Source organism: Podarcis gaigeae, assembly GCF_964106915.1.
Source record: "Podarcis gaigeae genome assembly, chromosome: 5".
Classification (NCBI taxonomy): Eukaryota; Metazoa; Chordata; class Lepidosauria; order Squamata; family Lacertidae; genus Podarcis; species Podarcis gaigeae.
Window position 1 is genome coordinate 100,392,791 of NC_139681.1, and position 25,363 is coordinate 100,418,153.

Consider the following 25,363-nt stretch of genomic DNA (forward strand, 5'->3'; position numbering starts at 1 on the left):
GGCTTAAACAAGCCTGCAACCAGCTACCTGCTGTGTTTTTAAAAGGGGAATGTAAAACTCTGCTAAGTTATAGAACTTGCTAGCGCAAGTTAGGAAGGATGCTAATAAACAATATATCCTCCCCTGCCTCCCTGAACCTTCCCACAAAAACCATCCTGGCTAGGAGTCACCCAGAGCCCTCTCCTTCCCCTCCACAGATTTATCCAGTCCTCTTTTAAAGCCACCCAAGATTATGGCCATCACTGCCTCCTTTGGGAGCAAGTTTCATAGTTCGACTATGTGCCGTGCAAAGAAGGACTTATTCTTATCTGTCCTGAATCTTCAAACACTCAGAATAATGTTTTGCAACGTATTTTGAAGAGTCGTCATGCAGGCCACTGAAAGTGATTTTGGATGGGCAGGCAGGGCAGATTCTACTGACCGTCTCTACAACGCTGGAGCTGCGGAAAGGAAAGTACTGAAGCCAATTGGTTTCTGCTCACAGCGTCCCCACTCACCCCTCTTTCTCCTTTGGGAAATAGGTTGGGCAGGATTTGGCATTGTTTTGAAAACCGGCAAAAGCTGCTTCTCCAGAGATGCAACAAAATTAGTGCCTCTGTGCTGTACAAAACAAAACCCCTCCCAGACCATTGTCAACAAACCGTTGTCTGTCAGGTGGAAAAATCGAAATTAGAAACTGAACTGTTAGAACCCAATACGAAGAACCTATCAAAGTGTATAACTTGCTGTTGAAGTGGAATACAATTGAGGAAACTGTTAAATCAGCAATGGTTAGATGGGCACAGGACTTAGGACATGACATTATGTTCGCTGACTGGGAACAGTTGTGGACCACAGGTATAAAATTTACGGCTTGTAATGCCTTAAGAGAAAACATTATGAAAATGATTTACAGGTGGTACATGACTCCAGTCAAGCTTGCTAAGATTTATCATTTGCCCGATAATAAATGCTGGAAATGTAATGAAACTGAAGGTACCTTCTTTCACCTTTGGTGGACCTGCCCAAAGATTAAAGCTTTCTGGGAAATGATTTATAATGAAATTAAGAAAGTACTCAAATGTACTTTTCATAAGAAACCAGAGGCATTTCTTTTGGGTATGGTGGGCCAACTGGTGCCAAGGAGGGATAAGATCTTTTTTATGTACGCCACAACGGCAGCAAGGATTCTACTAGCAAAGTATTGGAAGACACAAGAGCTACCCACGCTGGAAGAATGGCAGGTGAAAGTGATTGACTTTATGGAACTGGCAGAAAGGACCGGCAGAATCCGCGACCAGGAGAAAGAAACTGTGGAGGAAGATTGGAAGAAGTTTAAAGTATATCTTAAAAATCGCTATAAAATTGAGGAATGTTAAAGTGTGAAGGGAAAGGAAGATGTATAATTACAGCTATATTTATTCTTTTCCATTTAATGTGATATTTAAAAGGAGAATAAGTTTAAATGTTAATTGGTTAAAAGAGTTGCTGAAAAAATTGTGAAATTAGAATGCAAAAAGGGGAAGGTATGGGGAAGTCCGAGAAAAGAGGCTTATGAAAAGGAGGTTAAGAAAGTTGGATCTATGTTTTCTTTTTGTGTGTGTCTGTTGTTACATGTATTTTTTAGTGTTGTTGTGTTGATAAAATTGGAAAATCAATAAAAAATTATTAAAAAAAACAAAACAAACCGTTGTCTGTCTTCAGCCTCAGAAAGAAAGGAGGGTTCTTTCCTGACTTAGGCTGCTTTTCTTCAGCTTGAAGGAGGGGAGCATGGAAACGAAAGTAACAATTTTTTGTCCCTGGAGGGTAGAGGCTGCAGTTCCCCAGAGAACCACCAGGATTCATGGACCCAAAATTGCAAGCAAGGAGGAGAGGCTGAAAGTCCGAGACCAAGGTGAAGAGTTGGTGGAAGAAGATTGGAAAAAATTTAAAGTTTATCTACAGAAACATTGTAAAATCCAGGAATGTTAGAAGGATGTTGGAATGAAGTAATGTGGTTATAACAGAAATGATATAAAAGATTAGGTAAAAATTGATTTTTTTAATTGGTGAAAGACGAGAATGTAAAATTATAGTACATTAAGATAAACTATTAGGATAAAAACCAAGCTGGAAAGGATTTGCTGAAATATTTAATTGAACAAGAATACAAAAAAGGGAGGTGTGAGGAGGTCAAGGAAACAAGTAAAGGAAAGAAAGCTATGTAAAGGTTTGAGCTGTTTTTCTTTTTTTCTAACTGTTTGTATTTTTTCTGTATTCTTTTTTATTTTTATGTGTGTGTTTTTTTCTAATATTTTCTTTGTAATCCTTAAAATTTGAATAAATATCATTTAAAAAAAGAAAGAAAGTCAACACCCTTAAAGCACCCATCTCCAAATCTTGATGTGAGTGACAGAGTATAAATGAGACATTGGAGACAGAATATATAGCTCAGTGAGGTTGTCAAACATGTGTGTGGCAGCCATGAAAAGGGCAAATTCCATGCAAGGAAAGGGGTAGGAAATAAAAATTCCAGTATCATAATGCCATTATGCAGCTATGGTGCGACCACATTTGGAGTACTGTGCACAGTTCTAGCTCATCTCACTTCAAAAAAGGATGTTGTAGAAAATGGTCAGAAAAGAAGGACCAAAATGATCAAGGGGATGAAATGACACCCCCCCCCCATGAACAAAGGCTGGGGACTTTTTAGCTTAGAAAAAAGGAGACCAAGAGGTGACAAGGTAGAAGTTTATAAAATAACACATGGCATAGAGACATTGGACAGAGAAATGTTCCCCTCCCTGGTCTAATAGCACTAGAACTCATGATGATCCAATGAAATTGAATGTTGGAAGATTCAGGACACATAAGCAGAATAATTGCTTTGCACTACTCAGACTGGCTGGGACAACCAAGGTAAAATAATAACACAGTGAACCTATTATGTACCTTCCTTAAAAAAGGTAAATAATAATAATAAATTTTATTTATACCCCGCCCTCCCCAGCCAAGACCAGGTTCAGGGAGGCTAACATCAGCTATAAAAACAATTGATTAAAATATAACTTAAAAACAGGATTAAAATACAATTTAAAATGCAGCTTCATTTCAGTGGAAGCCCAGATCAAAAACTGATTGGGGGGGGGGGGGAGAAAACGTCAAATCTTCACCAAGGCCAACTATCCAGACTGGTCCTACATGGGCCAGAAAAAAGCCAGGGAAGTCCCCGAATAAGAGTTCCATCACAGAAGGAAAAAGGAAAGAGGGGAAGGGGATCAAGTTGATTCCAAGCCAAAGGCCAGGCAGAACAACTCTGTCTTCCAGGCCCTGCGGAAAGAAATCAGATCCTGCAGGGCCCTGGTCTCATGAGGCAGAGCGTTCCCCCAGGCCGGAGCCAATGTTGAAAAGGCCCTGGCCCTGGTTGAGGCTAATCTGACTTCCTTAGGGACCTCTAGGGTGTTGCTATTTATGGACCTTAAGGTCCTCCGCAGGGCATACTGGGAGAGGGGGTCCTGTAGGTATGAGGGTCCTAGGCCGTGAAGGGCTTTAAAGGTCAAAACCAGCACCTTAAACCTGATCCTGTACTCCAGCTGCACTGGGTGAATGTGATCCCGTGGCAAGGACCCCATAAGGAGCCTTGCCGTGGCATTCTGCACCCGCTGGAGTCTCTGGGACAACTTCAAGGGCAGCCCAGCGCAGAGTGAGTTACAGTAATCAAGCCTGGAGGTGACCTTCGCATGGATCACTGTTGCCAGATCAGGGTGGGAAAGGTAAGGGAAACTGTTTGATACGGTGGAGATGGAAAAATGCCGCCTTTGCAGTAGCTGCAACCTGTGCCTCCATGGAGAGGGAGGCGTCAAAGGTTACACCCAAACTCTTGACAGAAGGCGCTGGGACTAATTTGAGCCCCCACAAGAGATGTGAGTTGGCCCCCCAACCCCATGCTATCCCAACCCAGCCAGAGGGCCTCTGTCTTCAAAGGATTTAACTTCAACCGGCTCCCATGCAGCCATCCAGCCACAGCTTCCAGACATCTGGTCAGTATGTCCAGGGCCGAGTCAGGGCAGCCATCCATCAACAGATAGAGCTGGGTGTCATCAGCATATTGATGACAACCCAGCCCAAAACTGTGGACAATCTGGGCAAGGGGGTGCATAAGTTAAAAAGCATCGGGGAAAGGATTGTGCCCTGCGGCACTCCACACACCAAGGAGTGGTGCAACAACATCTCTTTCCCTAGCACTACCCTCTGTCCCCGACCTGAGATAAAGGAACGCAGCCATTGTTGGACTGTGCCTTGAATCCCCACGTTGGCAAGGCAGTAATCCAAAAGATAGTGATCAACCATGTCGAAGGCTGCTGACAAGTCTAAAAGAATCAGCAGTCCCAACCCGCCTCGGTCCAGTTGTCTACGGAGATCATCTGTTAGGGCGACCAGAGCCGTCTCGGTCCCATGACCAGCGCGGAAGCCGGACTGGAATGGATTGAAAGCCGATGTTTCATCCAGAAACTTACCAAGCTGTTCAGCAACCACTCCCTCAATTACCTTATCTAGGTACGAAAGATTCAAAACCGGGCGGCAATTGGATAGATCTAAAGGATCTAACAATGTTTTCTTTAAGACATACCACTGCTTCCTTCAGCTCCCCTGGAAATGTCCTGACAGTTAAGGCCAGTCGCAGACAACTCTCGCTCTATAGGCCGAGGAAGCCGTCGTTTGTCCGCAGACAGTTTTTCCGGGTCATGTGGCCAGCATGATTAAGCCGCTTCTGGTGAAACCAGAGCAGCGCACAGAAATGCCGTTTACCTTCCCGCCAGAAGGTACCTATTTATCTACTTGCACTTTTTGCACTTTTTTGCACTTTTTGACATGCTTTCGAACTGCTAGGTTGGCAGGAGCTGGGACTGAGCAACGGGAGCTCACCCCGTTGTGGGGATGCAAACCGCCGACCTTCCAATCGGCAAGCCCTAGGCTCAGTGGTTTGGATCACAGTGCCACCCGTGTCTCCCGTACCTTCCTTACTGTGACTTTTTGGAGCTGACAATACGTATGGTAATGTGCATGCTGTGTGTTGTTTTGGTTTGCATATTATGTTTATGGTGTTACTGTTGAAAACAATAATGTGCATTTTAAAAAGAGAGGGCTAGGCAGATTCATGGAGGATAAGGCTCCTAGGCAGGGTGGTCCGAGGCAGCAATATGTCAGTTTCTGGGAGCCATGGGAGGCAAGAATGTTCTCATGCCCATGTGTTGCTTGCAGGCTTTCCATCATGGGCCTCTGCTGGGGCACCGTGAGAATGGGATGCTGGACACGATGAACCACTTGTCTGATCCAGAGGCTCTTGTGTTCTTAATGGACCTAGGCTACCCCACATGGCTAATGAATTGGAGAGTCCAACAGCCACAACAGCCATGAAATGCTCTCTCAAACTCTGCCTCTCCCAAACACATCTGGCCCTGTGGGTGGCTGAGCAACAGGGCAGGGTTATTTCCTAACATCTCCAGAGCTGCCTGCCTCCCTTCCTCCCCTCCTCACAAGGAGAACCAGCAAGCAATTGCAGGCCTGGAGGAAATGAGCCATTTGAGGCAGGAAGCAGCAGTCTCTCCCTACAAGACCCAATCTCCTCGTTCCTGGCAGTTTCAGGGCAGAAGAGAAGCACACCCTGCTTTTATTATTATTGAGCCTTACGCATCTCCCTCTCCTTTCCTCATGAGGGACGGTCTATTTATAGGAGGCTTCCGCCTGCAGATACAGTAAGGCTGACTGCTAGCAAAATACTGGCTGCTAAAACTATTTCAGGAGGCAGTGGGATCTCCCGCTACCCGTCAGAGCCAGCTCAGTTCCATGAGCTGCCCCTTTATGCCCCGAGAAGTCTGGAATTTCCCAACCTGCGTCTTGAACTCATGACCCAGGTCGCCATATTTTCTTCTGCCCCTGCTCTTGTGATGCTTGCAGCCGGCTGTCACTTGGGAGTGAAGCATCTGAAGCTTTTTCCTGTCACTTATTTCTACGGCGAGAAAAGCTTCACTTGGCAACATTTCTCCATGTTATGCTGCTGTTAAAGGCACAGGAACAGAGTTGGGGGGGAAATGTGGCAATGCCCCCCAGATGTTGCACTGGACAAATCATTGGAGCCTAGAGAACTGTCTTACACTCAGTACTGTCTACACTAAATGGCAGTTGCTCACCAGGGTCTCAGACAGGAAGAAGAAGAAGAAAAAGAAGAAGAAGAAGAAGAAGAAGAAGAAGAGGAGGAGGAGGAGGAGGAGGAGGAGGAGGAGGAGGAGGAGGAGTTTGGATTTGATATCCCGCCTTTCACTCCCCTTAAGGAGTTTCAAAGCGGCTCAAATTCTCCTTTCCCTTCCTCCCCACAACAAACACTCTGTGAGGTGAGTGGGGCTGAGAGATTTCAGAGAAGTGTGACTGGCCCAAGGTCACCCAGCAGCTGCATGTGGAGGAGCGGAGACGCGAACCCGGTTCCCCAGATTACGAGACTACCGCTCTTAACCACTACACCACACTGGGTCTCAGTCATCCACAGCCCTACCAGGGGTTCATAGAATTGCAGAGTTGGAAGGGACCTTGGGGGTCATCCAGTCTGACCCCCTGCAATGCAGGAATCTCAACTAAAGCATACAAGACAGATGGCCATCCAGCCTCTGCTTAAAAACCTCCAAGGACAGACCACCGCTTTGGTGAGGTCACGGTCAAAACAGCCCTTATTGAAGTTCCTCCTGATATTTATTCAGAATCTCCTTTCTTGTTACTTGAAGCCATTTGTTTGAGTCTTACCCTCCAAAGTGGGAGAAAACAAGCTTGTTCCCATTCCATAATAATAATAATAATAATTATTTATTATTTATACCCCACCCATCTGTCTGAGTTTCCCCAGCCCCTCTGGGCGGTTTCCAATCAAGTGTTAAAAACAACACAGCGTTAAATATTAAAAACTTCCCTGAACAGGGCTGCCTTCAGATGTCTTCTAAAAGTCAGATAGTTGCTTATTTCCTTGACATCTGAAGGGAGGGTGTTCCACAGGGTGGGTGCCATTACCGAGAAGGCCCTCTGTCTGGTTCCCTGTAACCTCACTTCTCGCAGGGAGGGAACCGCCAGAAGGCGTTCGGCACTGGATCTCAGTGTCCAGGCTGAATGATGGGGGTGGAGACGCTCCTTCAGGTATACAGGACTGAGGCTGTTTAGGGCTTTAAAGGTCAGCACCAACACTTTGAATTGTGCTTGGAAATGTACTGGGAGTCAATGCAGATCTCTCAGAACCGGTGTTATGTGGTCCCAGCGGCCACTCCCAGTCACAGCCATTCAGATATTTGAAGACAGCTACCATATCTTCCCTCAGTCTCCAGGCTAAACATACCCAGCAGCTTCAACTGTTCCTCATAAGGCTTGGTTTCCAGACCCTTGATCATCTTCTGCTCCCATTCTAGCTTGTCAATATCCTTCTTAAATTGTAGCACTCAGGACTGGACACAATGCTCCAGGGGTGGTCTGACCAAGGCAGAATAGAATGATTCTATGACTTCCCTTGATCTGGACACTAGACAGTATTGCTGTTGAGTGCCTGCTATTTGTTGTTTCCAGAAACAAAGGGAGACAAGCTTCTGCAGCTGGATATGTCTTATCCACACTTCCCTCTGGGAAAACCCGAAGTTTAGCACTGAATCAGAACAAACAACCATCAGGTTTTCAGCGGCTTGCCATTTGTCCCAATTTAACTCTTAAGAGTGGGTTTCTGGGGGAAGGCAAAACTGCTTGGACCCCATGCCTAGAAAGTGGAGGAAAAGCAGGAAAACACTCCTTTGTAGGCACAGGAAAAGCCACAGTGTGGTTGAGCCCTAACTTGGATGTCCATTTGTACAGTTCTTAAACCTACTTGTTTGTTGATTTTATTGGGTGATTGTAAATTGCCTTGAGACTTAGGCAAAACACAAAATCAAAAGCAAAAATTATTACGACCAGTACCATTATTATTATTATTATTATTATTATTATTATTATATTATCAAAATGCTAGGATTTAATTGTAACCCTCCCTGGAACCTCAGGGTGAAAGGTGGTAAATAGAAATTGATGATAACGATAATCAATAATGATGTTGCTCTTGTTAAACAATTGGGATTTGCTCTTGCAGATCCCATGGAGTCCTACCAGCAGATCCTGCTCTCCCTTCCATCCTAGGTAATCTGGCATCCTGTCATGCAAACAGCAGCTGTAAAATTGTAAATGGGAGCCCACGTGAAGCTCTCTTCCTCTCCCTAATGCAACAGAGAAATGCCTGAATAACTCTGGTTAGATTTAACCTCTTGCCAAAGAAACAAGGGTCCAAAAGCTCTCTGTATGTTGAACAGTGCTGTGGAGGTGAGAGTTAAATCGTATGTGCGCAAGCCCTTTTTGGCATCCTGCACAAGTGTCAGAAGGAGATTGAAGCCCCAGAGGCTGGGCCTTGAGACGGGGAGGGGAGACGGGGTCAGGAGGCATGGCTGACACAGTTGGCTGAGGAGACGCCATCTGCAGCAGACAGGATGGATTAGCACACTGAAACCGAGCCCAAGGTGGGATCCCGCCAGCCCCAGCTGTCCTCTGCTACTACAGCACGCACGCAATCAAGGACAGACATGCAAAGCAAAAATCTAAACCAACCACCAACAGAACCAGAGAATTGTAGAGCTGGAAGAGATCCTCTAGTTTAACCAAAAGAGACCCTGGCAGATGGCCACCCAACCTCTGCTTAACCACCACCACCCCCCACTACCTTCCAAGGGAGTCCATTCCACTGTTGAATGGCTCTTATCCTCAGAAAGCTCTTCCTAATGTTCAGTTGGAATCCCCTTTCCTGCCTTTTGAATCCAGTGGTTCAGGTCCTGCCCTTTGGATCAGCAGAGAACAAGCTTGCTCCATCTCCCATGTCACAGCCCTCCAGATATTTCAAGGTGGCTATCCATTCTTAAGGAAATCAGCCCTGAGTGCTCACTGGAAGGACAGATCCTGAAGCTGAGGCTCCAAGACTTTGGCCACCTCATGAGAAGAGAAGACTCCCTGGAAAAGACCCTGATGTTGGGAAAGATGGAGGGCGCAAGGAGAAGGGGACGACGGAGGACAAGATGGTTGGACAGTGTTCTCGAAGCTACCAGCATGAGTTTGGCCAAACTGCGGGAGGCAGTGGAAGACAGGAGTGCCTGGCGTGCTCTGGTCCAGGGGGTCATGAAAAGTCAGACACGACTAAATGACTAAACAACATCAAATCATAACCTCTCCCCGATTCCCATCCGAACTGCAACGAGGTTCGGAAAGATGCAGGGGAAACTCCACCATCTTTGTATTGTCACAGCACAAAGTTTATTTACTTATTCACCCATTTATTTTGAAAGTATTTTTGCTACCTCCTTTGGCATTCTTGCTCCCAGGGCAGCTAACCAGGAAGAAAAGCAATCAAATAAGTAATCCCACAAGACAGCAGGAAATAGCAGGACAACAAAGCATAGTTTTTGAGTGGTGGAAAGCTAGATTAACCTAGATATTAAAAGGACCGGGTTTTTTTTTGTTTGTTTGTTTGTTTAAAGAAGTCTTCGCCTAGTACCATAAAGATCTAAGAGTTGGCATCAGGTGAGCTTCCATGTATGGGAAGGATATTCCAAAGTCTGGCAGAGCCAGCTGGAAAGGCTGATCTTCAGGTTGCTCCCTGCCAAAGCTCAGGAGGGATCATTTGCTTTTGTGAACCCAGCCAGGCACTTTGGATCCTGCAGAGAACAATTCGATGGTCAAATGTTCTAGGAAATGTGCCCAGTCCCAGATTCGCATGGTGCTCTCCTTCAAGCCAGCAGCAGGATCCAGAAGGACCAGAGTGGTCAAACTGTGACCACCCCCCCCCCAGGGCTTCGAGCACCCCCTGGACTGCTTACAGGTGAGCAGAGGAAGCCCAGGGGGAGAAAAGGAGAGAGAGAGAGAAAGAGAGAGAGAGAGAGAGAGAGAGAGGAATGGAATGAGGAGGTGGAGCCCTTCATTCAGACCTCTGGCAAGAGAAATCTGTGAGAGGAAGAGACAAGGGGGTGGCAGAGAGAGGGGGGTGGCAGGAGGAGAGACAATAAAGGAGAGAGAGAGAGGGAGGGAGGGAGGGAGAGAGAGAGAAGGGGTAACTAAGAGAGAAAGATAAAGGGGTGAGAGAAAAAGTGGGGGGGACTGGCAAAAAGAGAGAAAGGGACAAGACCAGGGGTGGGCAAACTAAGGCCCAGGGGCTGGATGTGGCCCAATCACCTCCTCAATACAACCCACGGACCGTCTGGGAATCAGCATGTTTTTACATGCATAGAATGTGTCCTTTTATTTAAAATGCATCGCTGGGTTATTTGTGAGACATAGGAATTCGTTCATTCCTCCCCCCCAAAAAAATAAATAAATATATAGTCCGGCCCACCACATGGTCTGAGGGATGGTGGACCGGCCCACGGCTGAAAAGGGTTGCTGACCCCTGGGCAAGACTAACACCCCTCAAGCATGGCCAGTGTTCCCTGCCCTCCATGTTCCCAGTCAAGGTCAGCTTAGAGCAGTAATGGCCAAACTTAGCCCTCCAGCTGTTTTGGAACTACAACTCCCATCATGCCTAGCTGACAGGACCAGTGGTCAGGGATGATGGGAATTGTAGTCCCAAAACAGCTGGAGGGCCAAGTTTGGCCATCACTGGCTTAGTCTCCTGGGAAAAGCTGACCCTTCTCCTCTGCCCCCTGCTCCCAGCCATGAAGATTAAGGCTGGGTACACACCCCATTTGTGGGACGCGGGTGGCGTTGTGGGTTAAACCACGGAGCCTAGGACTTGCAGATCAGAAGGTCAGCGGTTCGAATCCCCGCGATGGGGTGAGCTCCCATTGCTCAGTCCCTGCTCCTGCCAACCTAGCAGTTTGAAAGCATGTCAAAGTGCAAGTAGATAAATAGGTACCACTCTGGCAGGAAGGTAAACGGTGTTTCTGTGTGCTGCTCTGGTTCGCCAGAAGCAGCTTCGTCATGCTGGCCACATGACCCGGAAGCTGTATGCCGGCTCCCTCGGCCAATAAAGCGAGATGAGCACCGCAACCCCAGAGTCGGCCACGACTGGACATAATGGTCAGGGGTTCTTTTAGCTTTAGCTTTACCTTAAGTGGGATGTACAGTACTTATCTGTCTATAAGACTAGGTTTTCCTCTTTAAAAATCATGCTAAAAAGTTTGAATCCCTGTTTCCGTGCGCTGCTCTGGTTCACCAGAAGCAGCTTAGTCCTGCTGGCCACATGACCCGGAAGCTGTACGCCGGCTCCCTCGGCCAGTAAAGCGAGATGAGCACCGCAACCCCAGAGTCGTCTGCAACTGGACCTAATGTTCAGGGGTCCCTTTACCTTTACACACCCCATTTAAAGCACCCACGCATGCCATGAAGAATCCCAGGAACTACAGTTTACCCCTCACAGAGCTACAATTCCCAGGACGCTTAACAAACTACATTCCCCATTGAGGGGGAGAGAAATCTGCTTTAAATGTATAATGTATACACAGTCTGAATCACTTCTATGGTCCCCCTGGTGAGCCAGCAAGAGATCAACACGGACCAAGCCCGGCACCAAGCCTGCGTCAGCAATGGCACCTAATGATGCAGCTTCTGTCTCAAGTCAGGGCACCTCAGCTCCTTAATGAGCCGCCAACCCCCAGGCCAAGAGGGAACTCCCAGAGCGCCTCTCCAAGCAAACCTTCCTTCGGTGCAGCTTTCTTGCTGTGGAAAACCAAGGAGGAGTCTGCTTGTGACAGAGGAGGATTCGTCCCTCTGGGGACAAAAACCCCTTTGCGAAAGAAAACAAGGCAGCTGTTGCCAAGCCTCCAAGCTACGGCGCTCCAAAAACACACACAAACCACCCCTTCCAAGCTGCTGTTAGGAGACTTGAACAGTGACTTTGTAAACTGTAAAGGGGATTCTTTTTACCCACTAACTCGGAGGAACCCATATGGAAATGGGTCACTGCTGAAACAGCATCCTCTTCTCACAGGGACCAACCACAGCGCCCATTAAGGGAAGCCTGCAAGCAGGATTCGAACACAAGAGCAACTCTCTTCCCTCCTGTGGTTTCCAGAAACAGGCATTCAGAGGCAGAGTAGAGCCACTGTGGCCAGGTGTCACTTCTGGCCTTTACTCATGTGGACTGGTCCAATCCTGCAAACACTTGCTCTTTATGAAGCTGTCTACTTTTCAGTCACACATGAGCATGGCAGAAAACAATCAAACAAACAAACAAACAAACAAACAACTATACTCCACACATCTGGCAAGGAAGGAAGGAAGGAAGGAAGGAAGGAAGGAAGGAAGGAAGGATTTTGCAATCAGGCTTTCACAGATGTTTTCCCTTACCTGATACCCTTCAGATGTTTTAGACCACAAATAACATCAGCATCAATCAATACTCATCAATGATTGGAACTGTAAAAGTTCAGAGAAGTGCCACCTTTACACAAAGCTGCTCTAGTAATATTTATTCATGGGATGTGATCTGAAGCTAACAGCCATCTTTCCACGAATGCTGGAGCACACTTGCAATTTACCTACAGATTAGTGCCCGTGAAGTCAGCAGCATATGGGTTACTCATACACACACGCTTATTGAAATAGATTCTGAGCTTCCTTTAAATATATAGAGGAGCCTCACTCTCAGCCTTAGGAGAAGGACTCCCAAGGAAGAGGGCAAACCGCTGCCACCTGCCATTACAGAAATCTCCATTTCAGGAAAGGTGAGAAGCAAAAAGGAACTCTGCTGTCAGGGGACAATGAAAACTCAGTGCAATGCCATGAAGAAAGAAAGAAAGAAAGAAAGAAAGAAAGAAAGAAAGAAAGAGGAGTTCACTTAGGAACCCCACAAAACAATGAGGGCATTCTGAAATGAAACCCCTGGGGAAAGTCATTATCCTTTAGTCTAACTGACCGTGCGGGTAGGTTGTGGAGTTACAAAACATAAAATAATATCAGAACTGGGAGGACATGGATTAAAATCCACAGGCACCCCATCACATTTTTCAGGAAGCAGCATTAACTTTTAGGTGCATTCTGAAGGTAGTATAATTGGTCAAACCATCACCTTTGCTAAAATTCCACTTAATCAAGCATTCATTATCATAACACAGAGATTTTGTTCCCATTGAGGGTCTCATGTGGTGGCCCCAAGATAGGACAAATGCCAGTTCTATCAGCCTTCCCCAGTCCTCCAGGTGTCTTGGACTACAACTCCCATCCACCCCTGGTGTGCTGGCTGTGGCTGATGGGAGATGTAGTCCAAAATATCTCAGGAACTCCAATTGGGGAAGGCTGAATTATATCAGTTCCCGAATTGCCTGAACATTCTGGATTCCTCTAGCTTCCAGGAGCTGATAAACACAGCTGGGTCAAGGGGAAAGAGCTTTTTAAGCAACATAAGAGTAATTCTGTAGCTGCCACTCATGAGTCGGGGCAATCCTATAGGCTGCCACTTAGCTGTCGGTCCTATTGAAGTCAATGGGGATTGCTCCCAAACGTATCCATTCTGAAGGAAATCAGCCCTGAGTGCTCACTGGAAGGACAGATCCTGAAGCTGAGGCTCCCAAGAATTTGGCCACCTCATGAGAAGAGAAGATTCCCTGGAAAAGACCCTGATGTTGGGAAAGATGGAGGGCCCAAGGAGAAGGGGACGACAGAGGACGAGATGGTGGGACAGTGTTCTTGAAGCTATGAACATAAGTTTGGCCAAACTGCAGGAGGAAGTGGAAGACAGGAGTGCCTGGCGTGCTCTGGTCCAGGGGGCCACGAAGAGTCGGACATGACTAGACAACTAAACAACAAACAACATAGGACAGCAGCCTTAATCTCTGAGCATGCTCGTCCTTCCCTTTATAAGTGGGAATGTCACCCAAGAGGTTGAATGCCCTGCCCAAATCACCACAGAAAAGCAGTCAGTGGTGAAGAGAAGCAACAGCTTCTGTAGGGAGATCTGATGTGCACCAAAGCAGGGAAGAGTCTGTGCTGGACTCCTCCTCAAGAGACAGACATGCCCTCAATGAACGGAATACAAGGCAAAGATGAAAAAAAGCCCAACATTAGGAACAGTCCCCACGAAATGGGCAGAGACAAATGAAGCTGCATTTCCTGCTGAAATAAATGAAACATTTGAGAGCTTTCCTGAAAACGAGCGCATTGTACATGAGCTCCTCTGTGACCCAGATTGTTACAGAACCGCAGCAGCTTTTGGAAGCCATTTATTAAAAGCCTTCATATTTTACAGAGTGCAGTGCACAGCTGAGAGAGAACTCTGTGTAAACTGAAAGCTTGTATATTCCTATATTAACAATAGAAGTCCAGCCTGCACATGTTTACTTCAAAGTTAGTCCCATTATGTTGCTTACGTCCAGATTTGGACTGCTGTGCAACTAGTTCACTCCATACTATTATGCCTCTTTCTTTTTCTCTGCAAACAACATAGCAAATTCCTGCATTTCAGGGGGTTGGACTAGATGAGCCTTGGGGTCCCTTTCAACTCTACCATTCTAATTGTCTGGCTAAAGTAAAAACCTTGTTACATTTAGTTAGGCATCAATAAAACAGTTAACAACAAAAGGAAACTAATAGCAAAAGTTTTAAATTTTCATTCTCTGCATGCAGATAAGATGACCAATAGCTTTCTGATTAGAAGCCAAATGTTTAGAAAGACTTCTTCATGCCAGAAAGACAGATAGGTTGCTAAGTATACCACCTCCTTTCCCACTTCCTCCTCCTTCACAGACAAAACACCTAGTTTGGAAAAACAAGAAAATACATTTTAAAGTGCTCCACATTTATAAAAATAAATTGGTGCTGCTGCAAAAACAAACAAGGCAAAACAAAAACAAACAAACAAAACCCAATAGCAGCTAGAAGCGTAAATGGAACAATTATTTAGTCCATTTGGGCAAGTATAGACTTTCAACACCAGTCCAGAATGTCAGACGCATAGCCAGGCTGTTCTGATCTTTGCATAGGAGGGGGGGGGGGTGATACCCTTCTCCATCCTCTGAGCTGGCAGGGGCTGATGGGAGTTGAAGTCCAACATATATGGAGACCCGCCAGGATACTGATTTACACCACATAAGAATATATGAAGAGCTCAGGAGCTGCACCAGGCCATGGGCCCATCTAGTCCAGCATCCTGTTATCACAGTAGTCTACCAGATGCTTCTATGGGCAGCCAAAAAGCAGCACCAGAGGGCAACAGAAACTTTCCCTGCCTGTAATTCCTGAGCCTCAGACAACAAAGATGAATCAAGGAACACTCCCAGGCTGTGGACCTTCTGTTTCAGAGGAAGTGCAACCCAATCCAGAACAGGTAGCAGGCTTATATTCAGAACATGGGAAACTCTCGTCCACAAAACTTCATTCTTGCAGGGATTCAAGCTCAGTTTTTTTGCCCTCATCCAGACCAACATTGCAGTCAGGCACCAACCCAGGGCTAGCATAGCCAGAAGTTATGGAGAAAGAGAGCCGAGTGTCACCAGTGGGCCGATGACACTGGGCTGATACTGGGCTCCAAATTTCCTACTGACCACTTTAAATGGTTTCCACATAGATGTTGAATAGCACTGGGAATAAAAGTATGCTCTGTGGCACTACACAGCACAAATGCCAGGGGGGTAGGGTGCACACCCTACTGCTACTCTCTGGACCCAACCCTCCAGCAGCCATTCACTGATGAGTAAAGAAGCGCTGCTGGACTCCAGCTCCCAGCCCCTGCAGCCAATGGTCAGAGATTATGGGAGTTGGTTTTGGACAGCATCTGGAAAGCTACAGTTGTTCCCTCACCCTGATTTAGGAGTTTGAAGAGGGGACAGCAGCACTGCCCAGGTAAACGAGCTCCTTCAGAAGGTAGTGGGTGAGCTCTCCTCCCTTGGAGATTTTTAGGCTGAACTTGAATGGCCATCTGTCATGAATGCCTTAGCTGATATTCCTGCATTGCAGGGCGTTGGACTAGATGACTCTGGGGGTCCCTTCCAATTCTACGGTTCAGTGATTCTATGATTCTACAGTTTGATGCCTCTATAATTCTAGGCCCTAGTACCTTATCAACCTAGTGGGGAAATGGATTAAATTGGGATGTGGGTTTCTTAAGGAACTGTTTTATCTTTGAGGAATAAAAGCAGCAAAATATTTATGAAGTTATTGGGATGTTTTTTAGAAGATTAGCTTTTGCTGATATAAAGGAATGTGCAAGCTTTTGAATCACAGGTAACTATTCATTGGGCGAAAAGAGACAACATTTTGTTATTGATTAAAAGAGCTGTGCAACCTGAAAACATGCACACTATCAGGGGTCAGTCCAAAAAGGGGGGAGAACATATTTTCTACCTCTCTGGCTATGGCCATATACTGTATCTTCCAATATAAGGCCAGGGGCTGCTGCAGAGTCACTGAGGAAGTGGGAAAATTAAAGGGGCACAATGTCTGGTAGGCATGATGGCCATTATTTTCCATCACTTGGGGCATTTGCTTGCAGGGGAAAACTCTTGCTGAATAACGTTGGGTTGCCATCAGGCCCAACTCGTACATTATGTTTGGGCAAGTTCTTTTTTCAGATGCGGAAGTCACATTCACAAATATATCACCTGCAGGGCAGGAACTCGTGGCTCTCACTTGCAGACAGAGCTGTGAGTGATGGAGTCCCAAAATGAACTCCACAGAACAGAGTGTGAGGTCCACGAGTCAGTAACCACATTACACTTCACTCCGTTTCCAGGTTTGCAGATGTGAAAGAATCCTCAAAGACCTTAGCAGAATCCAGAATCCCCTTTTTATTTCACTTTTTTGTTTTTTGTTTTTGTTTGTTTTTGTTTGCATGCTTTGCAACTTGTTTGAAAATATCAGGGCTCAGCCTTAAGGTGTGTGGGGAAATACAGAAGAGAGTGCCTCTGGGAGTATACAGAGTCCCTTTCTCTTAGCACCAAAAGACCCAGCTCTTCGCTTTCCTGTAACCCAGAGGTGACTAACATGGTTACCTCTGAAGGATGCTGCACTACAATTCCCATCAGGCTCAGCTAGCGTTGCCAGGGTGATGGGAGTTGGTTAACTCTGACTTAACTCTATCCTTGCAGCTTTTCTTGGGAATTCATAGAATGATGGAACTTAAAGTTTGAGGGGACTTCCAAGAGTCATTTAATCCAATGCTCTGCAGTGCAGGAACCACAGCAAAAGTATCCCTGACAGATGGCAAGCCAACCTCAGTTTAAAAACTACCAAGGGAGGAGACCTCACCACTTTTCCATGGAGTCTTTTCTGCTATTGAACAGCTTTCTACCCTCAGAAAGTTCTTCCTGGTGTTGAATTGGAATCGCCTTCCATTTGAACCCATTGGTTCAGATCCGTACCCTCTGGTGCAGCAGAAAGGAAACTTGCTCCCTCTGCCATGGGACAGCCCATCAGATATTTGAAGACAGTTGTCAAATATTGTTTTGCTTCTTTTAGTTACTTGTTTTTTAAAAAACTGTAAAAAACCCCACCTGTTTCACTTTGCTGTCCGCTACCCTGCGACCTTATGGTGAAGGCTTAGCGTAAGAAATCTTATCAAATAGACAAAAGCTACATATTTGGATGGGGGGGGGCAGGCTTCCAAAACCAGACAGCTGCAGTTCATGAAAGAGCCTGAATGATTGGGCACCCTGAACCCACCTCTGGGGCGGGGAGCTTAGGAACATGTCAGAGTTGTGAATGAATTACTCCTATTAAGCAGGTGAGGATATGAGGCAGGAAAGCATCTTCTCAACAAGTTGCTTCTCCAGCCAGAGCTGGGACAGATCTTCTGCTGCTGCTACTGGTTCCGATTTGGGAGAAGGCAGGTTCCTGTGATCCTATAAGAACCCCAGGCCATGCGCTGCCCTTTCAGCACCTCGGAGAGCAAAGCACTACCCTTTCAGCACCATGGAGAGCGCACCTCCCATTGTCCTTTCGGCACCCCGAAGAGGCAGGCGCTGCCCTTTCAGTACCTTGGAGAGCGCCTAGCGCGCCGCGGACGTCCTGGAAGGAGCGACCTCCCGTCTCCCCAGCGGCCGAAGCTTCCCCGTTGGCCGGTCAAGGTCGACCCCCGGCGGCGGCGGCGGCTGCTGGCTCCTCCGCTTCCCTTCCTCCGCGTGGGCGCACCGAAGCAGCAGCAGCAGCCCCGGAGGTCGCCCGGACGGCCGCTGAGCGCGCTCCGCCCGCCTGCCGCGCGCCTTTCCAGGGATCAAGTCCTATAAATATTCCTGGCTAAAGTGGCCGCCGTTCACCCGTCTCCTCCCGGCCCAGCGGCGCCTCTCCGCGTCCCACCCCCGCCCGGAGCACCAGGGGAAGCGACCAGGGGAGGGGAGGGGGCAGAGGAGGGGGGTCAGGAGAGATGGGGAGGGCGCGATCCGGCAGCCCACCTGGACTACTGCTGGAACTCAGGCGCCTTCCACAGAGACACTGCAGCATATGCGAGCCTTTGGTCCAGAAGAGCCCCACAATCCTCATCGAGTTCCTCTTCGGGGCCGACCCCTCCCTCTGGAAGCCTGGAAAGTCGAGTCCCCCTCCCTCCCTCCCACCCCCCTCCCACCACCACCAGCCACTCCCCCCGCTCCAGCAGCTACTGGCCGCTCCCCTCCTGGCAGGCAGCGGCGCGGCCCATCACCCGCCAGCCCAGAGGTCCGGGTGAGGGGCGCATGGAGGCGGCCGGGCGACGAAGGGAGCGGCAGCCGCCAGCCGGAGTCGCCCAGAGGTTGCGGCTCTGCTCCGGCGCGACTTGGTGGGACTTTGCAGGGCTGGCTGGAAAGGCAAAGTGGGGGGGGGAGGGGGAGGACGTCAATGCCCGGAGGAGGCGCGCCGGGAGGCTTCGCCCTGCCCCCTGCTGGCCAGCTGGGGAGACGCTCCTGCTGGAACCGAGGCACTGGCTGGACTGGGCGGGTGGCGAAGCGGGGCTGTCTATGCAAAGGAGGAAAGGACAGAAAGAGATCCCCCCCCCACGCCCCAACAGTCAAATCTCTCTTGGATCCCCGTCCTCCTCTGCACCTGCTTACCTTAACGGGGGGGCGGGGGTACCGGAGCACCCATTCTCCCTCCTCCCTCCCCAGTCTAGGGAACTTGGGAAGCGATTCCCGCTCACTCTTTACAGCCCCTCCTGGGTCCCAACAAGTCTACAGCAAAGCTATCCCGGCTCACAAAACCGTTTTCTAAATAGATATGGTTTGATTTTATTCCATATGCACAAACTGACGCACAGTGTCATCGATATATGCAAACGTCTACCCCATTTTAAGACTATGGGGAACCTATATTCTCAATAAAGGTGGAAATGACAGGTGGAGAATAATTTTCATACTATTTTGTATCAATCTTCATTATCTGTAAAGTGAATCCCTGTATGAGTTAATACTTTATTATCCCTTAGGAGCTGCCCTCTATCTTTGCACTTTCGTCCTTCCAGGCTGTGACGCTTTGGGGTTTAGATTTTTTTGTTCTTTTTTCTTTTCGTGCTGTTTGCACTTTTGTTAATAAATCAATAAAGAAAATTAAAAGTTTTTTTTTTTTTAAGCCGGTCCAGTCTCAGTCTCCAGCCTTTGCAACATCAGAGAAAACCCCTCCCTGCGAGATTTCATTTTTCTTTAACACGTTTATCACTCTTGAGAATTAATTTACCAAACCGTTTCTGAAATCAGGCCCGGTACCCTGAAAATCAAGAACACCTCCAACGGTGACAACACGGAGAGTTCTTTCTTTAAAAGAAAAGAACAGCAGGTTCAGTCATGTGAACTGGAGGACAGGAGAGAGCGCCTTCTGAGCATGACAGTCTCAGTCTCAGGGTCGTGGGTTAGAGCTCCATGTCAGACAAAAAGATTCCTGCATTGCAGAGGGCTGGACTAGATGGCTCTGGGGGTCCCTTCCAATTCTATGGTTCTGTGGGCAAAGTGCCAGTCTCTCACCAGTGACTACTCAGTCAATTCCTGCACACAGGGTTTCCTGTGGTTGAGGCTTGGAGCTGAGGCTCCAGGACTTTGGCCACCTCATGAGAAGAGAAGACTCCCTGGAAAAGACCCTGATGTTGGGAAAGATGGAGGGCACAAGGAGAAGGGATGACAGAGGACAAGATGGTGGGACAGTGTTCTCGAAGCTACCAGCATGAGTTTGACCAAACTGCGGGAGGCAGTGGAAGACAGGAGTGCCTGGCGTGCTCTGGTCCAGGGGGTCACGAAGAGGCGGACATGACTAAACGACTAAACAACAACAACAACAATATAGCTCAGTATTGTCAACACTGGCTGGCAGCAGCTCTCTGGAGATGCCTGAAAGGATGGTCTACCGATGAGCTACAGCCCTCCCCCAAGATACGTTAAACTTTGAGCATAATCCACTACTCAGTGCACCAGCCTTGTGTGTTCCCTCAAACCCCACCCCCAAATGCTTCTCTGCAAAGACATCTCCCCAGTTTGCAGCAAGCACAGTCCAATTCTGTGGTGATTGTATTTGCTTATAATTCCACCTTTTCCCCACATTAGGTAAGCAGGGTTGCTCACTCAAATCAAAGCAGCACCAATAAAATGCAAAAAAAAAAAAAAAAAGCCAGAATCATATACAATTGCTAAAAAGTAATCAAGCTCTTTAACGGGATGAAAACAACGATGAGAATTAGTTGTGCAAAGTGCTTGTCACTGTCACCATCAACAGCACGTCCAAACTGCGCAAGTGTTTCCCAGAAGCAGCAAAGCTGCAAATATTGGGTTAATTTGCATTATTCCTGCCGCCTGTTGCAAGACTAATCTGCTTTTTGTGCGATGGATTCAACAGCTGGTCATGGGAGAGGGATAAGGAGCTTATGACCAGCACCAGAGCACCACCCCCACTCTTGCAGGGGGCCGGATGCGCAGCCCTCACGGCCTTCAGAGAATTCAGCAAAGGCACTTGGCAGGACAAGAACAGAAGACCATGAGAAGCGCCTGCCGGATCAGGGAGAAAGTTGCTCTTGTGTTCGAATCCTGCTTGCAGGTTTCCCATAATGGGCACCTGCTTGGCCACTGGGAGAAGACGACGCCGGACAAGATGGGCCATTGGCCTGATCCAGTAGCCTACTCTTACGTTTGTATGTTCTAACAGATTGTACAGTTGCACCAGTTTGAACCTTTTTGAAATTATCTTTTTATATCGAATTGTTTTTAATTCTCTGCATATATAGAATTTTGAAGCTGCTAAATAGATAATTTATTACGGTCGGAGACCAGCTTATAAAACACACTTGGGGTACAATCCCAGAAGGAAAACAAACATTTAAAACAATGTACAACCATAAATTTAAAATTTATAAATGTGATAAGCGTATAGACACTTAAAACTTTAAGATAAGCTACCGCAGAGAGTCCCCCATGGAACCAAGTTTGAGGATTTTCTTAACGAACTAGTTTGGGTCGGGGGATAGTCTGCACCTACAGATCTGTTCACAGAATCTGGTGACCATCCGGGTTGTCTTCTGATCTTTGCCTCACAGGAAAAGGACAAATTTTTGCTTTTCCGGGAGGTCAGCGAGCCTCACCAGCAGGGGATCAATGGTCTCACTTCGTGCCTCTTCATAAAAGGGACATCTAAAGAACAAGTGCTCTGGGCTTTCTATCTCCCCCAATGAACAGGCACAAAGTCTCTGAGCATATGGGACTTTTTAAAAGGCTCCTTCCAGGACCGGCGAGGGCAGAGCTGAGCTTCTGGTGAGTGTAAAAGCCCTTCTTGCATTTTGGGATACGAGAAAGAAGAGATATGCTGTCGGTGTGGCTATATCTCTCTCGATTCCTCCATTTTTTTGAAGCTGTTGTTGATTCTTGAGCCTTTTGCTGCAACATTGCTTTGAGGTATTTGATGATAGGTGACTGATAAACAAAATCCAAATTAAAAGAATGCCTGGCGTGTGAATGAAACCAGACAGAACTGAACACCGGACGATAAGAAAGGAGCAGGCAGTTGTGCAGAAGGTCTGTGTGACTGAAGGAGGAAGGGCTGTGATTAAACCAGAACTGGGATAGGAAGAGAAGGGTGAGAGACAAGCTGCCAGACATAGCCTCTTAGCCAAAGAAGCAACAGACCTTTAACGATGGTGTGCTCTTGGGTGGTGTGACGCAGGAACACACAGAATAGCAACACAGACCGTCTTGCTGGAGGGCAGGCAAGGGAAAGAAACAGGAGCAGGCCAAGCCCAGAGGTTTCACTGACCCACAGCTGGCCGTTGGGATCATATGCAGTACATGTGAAAAGGATCTGGGGGGTCTTGGTGGACCCCAAGCCTCACATGAGTCAGCAGTGTGGTGCAGCAGCAAAAAAAGCTAATGCTATTCTAGGCTGCATCCACAGAAGTCTAGGGTCCAGATCCAGGGAAGTCATAGTCCTGCTCTCTTCTGCTCTGGTCAGGCCACACCTGATTATCGTGTCCAGTTCTGGGCACCACAATTTAAGAAGGATGTTGACAAGCTAGAAGGTGTGTAGAGGGGGGGTGACCAAGATGATCAAGGGCCTGGAAACCAAGCCTGATGAGGAATGGTTGAAGGAGCTGGGTATGTTGAGCGTGGAAAAGAGAAGACTGAGAGGAGATATGATGGCCACCTTCAAATATCTAAAGGGCTGCCCCATGGAAAAGGGAGAAAGTTTGTTTTCTCCTGCTCTGGAGGGTAGGACTCGAACCAGTGGCTTCAAGTTACAAGAAAGGAGATTATGTCTAAACTTCAGCAAGAACTTTCTGACATTAAGCTGTTCAGGTTGATAGTCATTCCTGCATCCTGTGTAGGGAGTTCCACATGCACTTCATGCTTCATTAGTGGTTAGTGGTTCCCAAACTAATTATGGCCACTGCCCCCCTGGTTCCGTAAAATCATTTGCAGTGCCCCCTACCCTATAAAACTGTTATTCAGAATAGCTGTTTACACCACCTACTAAGAAGGTTCATAACATGACAAAATTCAAAACAGTAACATTTAATTGTGCATTTATTCAAAATCCAATTTATAGCTATGGGTTCCCAAAAAATGTAACTTTATAAGCACGAGTATGCTTCATTGGTGCACAGAAAAATAAATGCATGCTCTGAACTAATCTTGTAGCATATATATATATATATATATGGCAAATAATATTGGATGAAAAATATTTTTATGCATCCTTCCTAATGAAAATGTAAGTGTGAAGGAAATTCGTAGCATAAAATAATTAAATATACAAAACTACTCACCACAAATACACAAACCTTCACCTTCAGCTACCACAGACGTATGGTAACTAATTCATAAGAAAATCAATAGCTGTTACCAATGGCTGGCTACTTTGTGACAACTCAGAACCGCAAATACAAATGTCATGACCAAGGAAATAGCTTTGAAAGCAGCAAGAGCAGAAAGTTTAAACAGGAAGCGATGAAGGCGTTTCACTCAAGCCTCTGAGTGGGTCAGTCATAAATCAGCGATCCATGTGCTCAGAGGGACGCACCCCTGCCGTCGCCCTGCCTCTTAGTGCTCCCCTAAGTAATCCCACTGCTCCCTATAGGAACCACTGGTACACACACACACACACACACACACACACACACACACACCAGTATTGTGAAATATGTTCTGCACCGCATGCCTCATTTAATACACCTCCACCAGGACCCTATTTCGCACAGAAGATGTGGACTGGGGCAGCCACTAACAGGAGTTCATTTTCCAGACTGCCTGTTGCTAGTTTGAGCTGGCCTGCACATGCTGCCTGTCCCCAGTTATTATCAGAAGTGCTGCAAAGCTTCCAGAGTTTTCCATCTGCCAACCCACAGGGCCCAGGTGCTGCTCCCACCCCGAGGGAGCCAAGGGCACGATAATGATTGTTGCCTCAAACACTGGCAGCCTCTGCTCCTGCAGGTGAGAAAACGGCTCCAGTCCCAGAGATGAATCACTACGCTGACATTTCATAAAAGGCAGGGACCAAAAAGCACAGTCCGCAAGCTGGACTTGTGAGACACTCTGGCCTTGGTCAGAACACACCTGGAACACTGTGTCCAGTTCTGGGCGCCACAATTTAAGAAGCATGTTGACAAGTTGGAACATGGGCAGAGGAGGGCAACCAGAATGATCAAGGGTCTGGAAACCAAGGGATGAGGGAGTTGGGTATCTTTAGTCTGGGAAAAAGGAGATAGAGGAGGTTGTTGTTGTTGTTGTTGTTGTTTAGTCATTTAGTTGTGTCCACCTCTTCATGATCCCCTGGACCAGAGCACGCCAGGCCCTCCTGTCTTCCACTGCCTCCCGCAGTTTGGTCAAACTCATGCTGGTAGCTTCCAGAACACTGTCCCACCATCTCGTCTTCTGTCGTCCCCTTCTTCTTGTGCCCTCCATCTTTCCCAACATCAGGGTCTTTTCCAGAGAGTCTTCTCTTCTCATGAGGTGGCCAAAGTATTGGAGCCTTAGCTACAGGATCTGTCCTTCCAGTGAGCGCTCAGGGCTGATTTCCTTCAGAATGGAGAGGTTGGATCTTCTTGCAGTCCATGGGACTCTCAAGAGTCTCCTCCAGCACCAGAATTCAAAAGCATCCATTCTTCGGCGATCAGCCTTCTTTATGGACCAGCTCTCACTTCCATACATCACCAGACAGAGGAGATATTATGTTCAAATATCTCAAGGGCTGTCACATGGAAGATGGAACCAGCTTATTTTCTCCTACTCTGGAGGGTAGGACCCAAATTGACAGATTCAAATTATAAGAAAGGAGATTCCGACTAAACATCAAGAAGAACTTTCTGACAGTAAGAGCTGTTTGTCAGTGGAATGGACTTCCTCGGGAGGCGGTCGACTCTCCTTCCTTGGAGGTTTTCAAGCAGAGCTTGGGTGGCCATCTGACATGGATGCTTCAGCTGAGATCCCTGCATTTTAGGGGGTTGAGCTAGATGACCCTGAGATCCCTTCTAACTCTACAATTCTGTGACTTCCAGAGGTCAGTGGTATTATTTGGGGATGCTAACAGACAAGGGGGAAGTCTTGAAGGTGTAAATGACTACAGTGGTACCTCGGGTTAAGAACTTAATTCGTTCCGGAGGTCCGTTCTTAACCTGAAACTGTTCTTAACCTGAAGCACCACTTTAGCTAATGGGGCCTCCTGCTGCCACCGTGCCGCCGGAGCACGATTTCTGTTCTCATCCTGAAGCAAAGTTCTTAACCCGAGGTAATATTTCTGGGTTAGCGGAGTCTGTAACCTGAAGCGTATGTAACCTGAGGCATATGTAACCCGAGGTACCACTGTATCAGAGTTTGAAAAGCCAATAGGACTGTGTCAAGTGCATCCACTTGGTTGAATTAATTAAACTAGATAGTCTTATTGCAGGGGATTGGACTAGGCAGGGTCAGCAAACTTTTTCAGCAGGGGGCCGGTCCACGGTCCCTCA

At 47.3% G+C, this 25,363-nt stretch overlaps 1 protein-coding gene across 3 annotated transcripts in view; it reads right to left on the bottom strand.

Moving 5' to 3' along the window:
• Positions 1–25,363, bottom strand: part of FGF12 (fibroblast growth factor 12) — a 229,674-nt gene that overhangs the window by 122,575 nt on the left and 81,736 nt on the right. The window contains exon 1 of one of the 3 annotated variants that reach the window (XM_083739941.1): positions 18,375–18,473. The exons of the other annotated variants lie outside the window; for them this stretch is intronic. Within the exon in view, the coding sequence (XP_083596067.1) occupies positions 18,375–18,462 (88 nt within the window). The 5' untranslated portion in view covers positions 18,463–18,473. Of the gene's footprint in view, positions 1–18,374; positions 18,474–25,363 lie in introns of those variants that run through there. 3 annotated transcript variants of the gene reach the window in all.